Below are 6,147 nucleotides of genomic sequence, written 5' to 3'. Positions count from 1 at the left end.
AAGTGGATCGCTCAAGCCAGCCGTGCCCAATCTAGTTAGGTGCGCGTTCACATGAGAGGGGTGGTATTTGGAGCATTCGACCAATCACAAACATGGAGAGGCGTACTGACAGCGCAGCGTCATACTTCCTGAACTATAATATTAGTCAAATATGAAGAAGTTAAATTTTAAACATCCATGACTTAAACAGTTTATCCAGGATAAAAGCCACATAGCTGCACCTGCAAGGTCAATACAGCTGGTAAAAGAAAGTGTTTGAATACGTACATTAACAGGTTTATGATATCACTGCCCCGTCTAAGTGTCAACATCACTTTGCCAAAGGTATATTTTATGTTATAGAAGGTTCAAATCTCTTAAACTTTCAACTAAAACTATTTTTTTTTTAAAACCCATTGACCAGTAGTGCAAGAATGCTCACTAGGTTTCAGGGTTGAGGAGTCTCTCCTGCAGGATTTTACAGAGGCACCTCTCACAAAGTACATAACATTTTGACTGATGACAGTCTAAACTCTAATATCCCACCACCTCTTTAATTTCCTTCATGCTTGTCAGAGAGTTTACAATAACTCATTAAATATTCAAGATACCTTGGCTCCATGCGTTTCATACATCATTGTAGTTGATATCATTGATCCAATAAAGGACATCCTTTGCTGTTGACATGACTGCAAACACTGCAGCTGTACTCAACATCCTGGGCATCTGGCAAAACAACACACACACACACACACACACACACACACACACACACACACACACACACACACACACACACACACACACACACACACACTTAATGCACACACCCACACGCCCATGAAGGTGGCTGGACTGAAGTACCCAGCCAATTTTGGTCACTGTCAGCAGATGAATTATTGGGGAATTAGTTAGATTTAGGTTTATGGTTCGGCCTTAGCTGGCCTGTGCTGGTTTACTACAACTTCCCTTGTGTTGTGTCCTTGACTTAGTTCTCAAAGTATTCTTCTACCATGTACAGTTATTTTCAGCCTTAGCAAGAATACATTTCTAAAGCTCTGCCTCAAAAACTTATTTTCCATCCTCTCTTCCCGTTGTCATCATGTGTATCCACAGCTGAGCGCTTCAGGTCTTCTGGGGAACACCGAACTGAGTGTTGGCGCAGCTCTCGCTTGTTTTTTGGCGCAGGAAGGGGCCGACATCAACTACGCCAACCACAAGGGAAAGAGTCCCCTGGACCTGGTGGCAGACAGCACCATGATGCAGCTCATCAAGAGCTTCTCTGAGAAACACAGGTACACGTCAGGAAGAGAAGTGCTCACACTCACAATGCCTTTGGATATCATTACTGAATACACTGGATTATAACCAGAGTAGGGTTCGATTGTACCAACACCTTTTTAGAAGTACTGTATTATTAATTCAAAGTAAGGCAGAAATCAGATTTTTGCAGAAATAGTTTGTTTTGTGGGAAAAGAAGCCTGTATTCATCTTCAAAGACAGAATGAGCTCATAAACATAGTGAAGTTAAGATAAATCTGTATGTGTTGTTATAGCTGTGTGTTGTCTGTCAGGTTGCAGCGTATGCAGGCCATCACATGTGGTCAGGGTCTGAGCAGCGCCAGCCTGCGGCGGGTCCACACCACGCCCAACACCATGACCAACCTGGTTCTTCCCAACCTGCCGGGGCCCAGTGAATGCCTCATCTGCTCCGAGCTGTCTCTGCTGGTTCTCTTCTGCCCCTGCCAGCACAGCGTGGCCTGTGAAGGTGGGTTACGTTAATGGCAGCAGGGCCGCGGCTATCAATAGGCAGATAACTGACTTGTGTGTTCAAAGAATACTGAATGGCTTTCCTTAAGAAAACTTTTTATAAATATTATTTTCTGCTTTGCTGTCTATCTTGGATGTTAAATAATGTGGTGCTTTACGTGTTGTAATTTATTTTTATCTCCTGCTGACCTGCATCTTCTCCAAACAGAGTGCGCCCATCGAATGAAGAAATGCATCAAATGCCAAGTCACAATCACCAAGAAAATTAGACAAGGTAATGAGAATCTTGTCTCCTCTAACCATCCTCTTTGATCTTAGATGTGTAAGATAATAAAAGTTGAATGAAATTATGGAAGATCTTTTGTCAACACAGTAAAAGTCTTCTTTATATACTCCTATTCTGGACAAAAATATTCTATATTATTCCTTGGCTTACAGCATTGTTTTGAATGATGTAAATTATTATCTGCATGTTCTGTATTGTTATTTATGAACACAGTTTTAATGCGGACATCTCAGAGAAGACTTCAAAAATCTTTGTGATAGCCTTGATCACCAGTCGTCAGTGAGAGGCAACTTTGGATGGTAGATTAAAGCAGCTGTGTCGAGGACGAGCCACCAATAAAATTGTCTGGCATTTTGAGTCATACTAGACCCATGGTCCGGTGCTGTTATATGTGACCTTGTTATCTTTGAAGCAGTCGCACAGTGACACAACGGGACAGCCTGCACAGATTTATAAATGTAACTTCTTTTGGAAAACAATGACATCACAATTTATTTAGCCAATGCTCTTATCCAAAGCAACTTATAATAGGTGCATCTACTGTAACAGTGATGATACAAATACAAAGTACATTAGGATTCAATGAGTCAAACCATTGTATGTGCTACTGCACTGGCTTTAAAAGCCCAAACCCTAGCCAAAAGTGCTTTAAACTGAAGTGAGAATTATTTTTGATTCATTATTGGCCAAGGTGCAGTCTGAACAGGTTGTTTTTTCAGTATCTAATGGAAGATGTGTTACCTTTCTGCAGTCCTGATATCAATGTTCCCCAATTTTAAAGCCAGGATACATGTACAGTAGCTAACAGGCGTGTTTTTTCAAAATGCACAATAACCTACAGTTATTTTCCAAATCTGTAAACTTCATCGCTCTGCCATCCCCCATATTGACCCCCCCTCTTCCCCCACAGACCAAACGGAGGTGGGCTGCAGCCCCGGCACGGAGAACTCGGAGCAGCACAACCTGCTGGAGCAGCTGCAGTCCCGCTACCGGCAGATGGAGGAGCGCATCACCTGCCCCATCTGCATCGACAACCACATCAAGCTGGTCTTCCAGTGCGGACACGCCTCCTGCATCGACTGCAGTGCCGCGCTCAAGACCTGCCCCATCTGCCGGCAGACCATCCGCGAGCGCATCCAGCTGTTCGTCTGAGTGACCAACCACAGAGGGGAGAGAGTGGGAAACCAGTGACCTGTGTCTGCTTGTCGCACCCTCCTGCTCATCCCTCTCTCCCCCCCCCCGATTGAACACTTACTCAGCCTGTAGTTTGCTTCTCCATAAGAGACACTGCTGAGAGTCCGTTCTTTGTTACATTCTGAGTAGTTTCCCTATCAGATAATTTTTCGGCGTCAGAACTGATTGTTCCGCCTAAACCCGACGGGAAGCAGACGTTGTGAGGCCGTGTTGCCAATTTTCTGTACTTTAATTGGTAGCCATGAGAAAAATGTCCCCCCCCTCCCCCTCCTTTACCTCTTCTTTTCCCTGCCCTGTCTCTACCTCCAGTAATCTATCCTATCTTTGCTGCTTTAAGTGGATGTCTGTTACCCATCATCCTCTCTGGCTGTCTGGCCTCCCTTTTGTTTACAAGGCTGCGCTGACTCAGTCCCCGTCTCCTCGTGAATTATGTTTGCTCTCATTTGTACCATCTCTTAATAATCAGTGTTAGTCTCTGCAGAGGGAGTTGGTATAACTAAAGGCTCTCTATATAGTCCTCCGACCACTCGCCTGTATGCAAGGGGAAATACACACTATATATGCATGAATATATGCATATTGTAAAGCTGAAAATGACCGTGTCGTCATGGGTGATTTGTCGTCGTCGTAGCTTTTATTTCTCTCTGGTTACATTTGTGTTTTTTAATGTACCGATCAGTACAGGCTTTTATTTATGTGTGAAAGGTGGTATTTCTTAGTAATGTCTTTTTCTTTTCAGTCGGTGTTTGCTTGGCAACATTTTTCCTTTTTTTGGGTTTCTACTGAACTTCACCCCAAGCCTATGTCCTCTACTCAGGGTATCAAATCATTGAAAGCACTTGTGATATCCATAACAGGTCAAAGAGCCCCCCCCACTCCCAATCCCCCACACACATTGTTACAGAGCTGCAGTGTACCAGATCATTTCAGTGGAAGGTCACTGAAAGAAAAATGTCATTAATAAAACCAACAAAGTTGTGCATAGTGATTCCAATTCACTAAAGCATCAGTTTATTTATCATTAGTAAAATGAATGTTTGCAGAAAGGCAACAATTGTCTTCAAATAGAAAAGAAAGTTCCTGAAGCTTCCCGGTCAGCTTTGAAGCATTGTGTTAGTGTCGTAGTGAGCAGCCAGCAGCAGTGATTAGTTATTTATCCCTGACATGTAAGAATTAGAATCCGACGACGGGCAGAAACGTGATATTGTTGTGTTGCACCTCGAGTTCCCCGTCTCCCCTCCGCAAGGAGTCATTTGAGCAGAAACCCTCTCCTCTGGAGTTTTGGATTGTACATCACCTTCATCCTTTCTAATGTTTTGGTGTGTTTTCTTGAAGGGCTTATGCATATAAGAAAAAAAAAAACGTATCTATTTTAATCGTTATTTAATTTTAATTTTCTATAATAAACATCAGGAGACAGGACGTTTTTTTGTCTTCATTAGATCCCTCATTTTGGGAGAGCCAATGTTAAAGATGTACATTTGAATGTCGGGGAAGAAAAATGTATCCTGTCTAACTCTGCCTTTTTTATGTGTAAAGAAAAAAGAAGGAGCCGGAGAGACGCGTTTACCGCAAATTTTACTTTGAGGAAAGAACTTTTACATCTGTGCCAAATCGCATGAGGATGTGCATGGGCATGCACGCCCAAATTTATCTAGACGCACTATGCTAAATGCCTCCGAACTCAAGGGAGGGTTCAATTATTCCAGCAGTGTGAAGTAAACCTAAGGCAAACAATAATATTTAATTTAATTCAAAATGAAAAGTGTTGCTCACTGATGTTAGAGCTAACGGTGTTAGCATCCTGACTATAGCCGTCATGACGAGTGATGCTCACTTCCAAAATGTTACCAGTCCCATATTGTTTGGAGCTTTCTACAAGTATATATATTTATATTTTGTGAGACATTACCAATCAAAGGGACAAGTTTTTCGTAAAGGAAATTGCGACATTTTAAGGATTGTCCATTGGTGTTCCAAGTTGATGGGTTTACACGCAAAGGCAATAATGTTTTAGAGAAGCAGTGATGTTTGAGTTCTTTATTTTTCTCCCCTTAAGGAGGTCGCTGTGAGGGCGGGAAACTATTTCTGTATAAAACACTATCAAATGTTACTATTAGTGTTTGTACAGTTCAGCTCTTGGAGTTCTGATGTTGGCCTTACTGTCCGTTCCTCCTCTGTTGATGTTTTTTCAGTTGTATTCTGTACAAAAATATTTTGCAATAAATATGGAACTGTTTTCTAAGGACTTCGTGTTGATGACATGTTTTTATAATTATTTAGCTTTTTACAGGATGTTCGCAAGTGACATTTTGAAAGTGACTCAAATGTAGTACCATTGCAGATCAAATCTTCGGGACCTGAGCTTTACTTTTATTGCTCTTAAACTCTTCCTTGAAAATGTTTGAGTTTTAGACTTTTTTTTCTGTCATGTGGCGTGAATCAGATGTAGAGAGATTTTAGATCTTGAAATACAAATCTGCCGATATATATTTAAAAAACCAAGAAATGTTTTAGATCTTTATTTTATTGACAGGGAAAATATATTTTAAGTCTCCTAAGAAGTGTCCTGTGGCATGTGATGATTACTATAAATAATAAATTAAAACCATTACACTTTGCTCTATCGGGAGTTGGGGAAAGAAAGACACACTTTCTGAATTCCCAGAAGCTAGAATATGCATGTAAAAAGATTAACTTGAATTTCAAACAAGTGCATTATTAAAATATGTCACATTCCCCCCTTCCCCTGAGTTCAGGTAAACAAGGTGAACAGGTTGTGTATGCTGCCTGGTCTCTGCACGTCTCCAGTTAAATGTGCTGTGTGCCACTTCTTAGTCTTAATTGTCTTACAGCTCACATGGCTTTATGACTCAGCGCTTTACCAATGCCGTCCTCTCTGAAGAGACAGCATGACA

The 6,147-nt window shown here is 41.5% G+C and overlaps 1 protein-coding gene across 1 annotated transcript in view; it reads left to right on the top strand.

Moving 5' to 3' along the window:
- Nucleotides 1–5,477, top strand: part of LOC104942894 (E3 ubiquitin-protein ligase MIB2-like) — a 9,349-nt gene extending 3,872 nt beyond the window's left edge. The window contains exons 4-7 of the mRNA XM_010768205.1: nt 1,096–1,274; nt 1,554–1,747; nt 1,958–2,023; nt 2,946–5,477. Of these exons, the coding sequence (XP_010766507.1) occupies nt 1,096–1,274; nt 1,554–1,747; nt 1,958–2,023; nt 2,946–3,187 (681 nt within the window). The 3' untranslated portion in view covers nt 3,188–5,477. The remainder of the gene's footprint in view (nt 1–1,095; nt 1,275–1,553; nt 1,748–1,957; nt 2,024–2,945) is intronic.
- Nucleotides 5,478–6,147: the final 670 nt, after the last annotated feature.

The sequence above is a fragment of the Notothenia coriiceps genome, unplaced genomic scaffold (genome assembly GCF_000735185.1).
Source record: "Notothenia coriiceps isolate Sejong01 unplaced genomic scaffold, NC01 NC01_scaffold00005358, whole genome shotgun sequence".
Lineage (NCBI taxonomy): Eukaryota > Metazoa > Chordata > Actinopteri > Perciformes > Nototheniidae > Notothenia > Notothenia coriiceps.
Note: the sequence above shows the minus strand (reverse complement) of the source record. Positions and strands in the feature narration are given on the sequence as shown.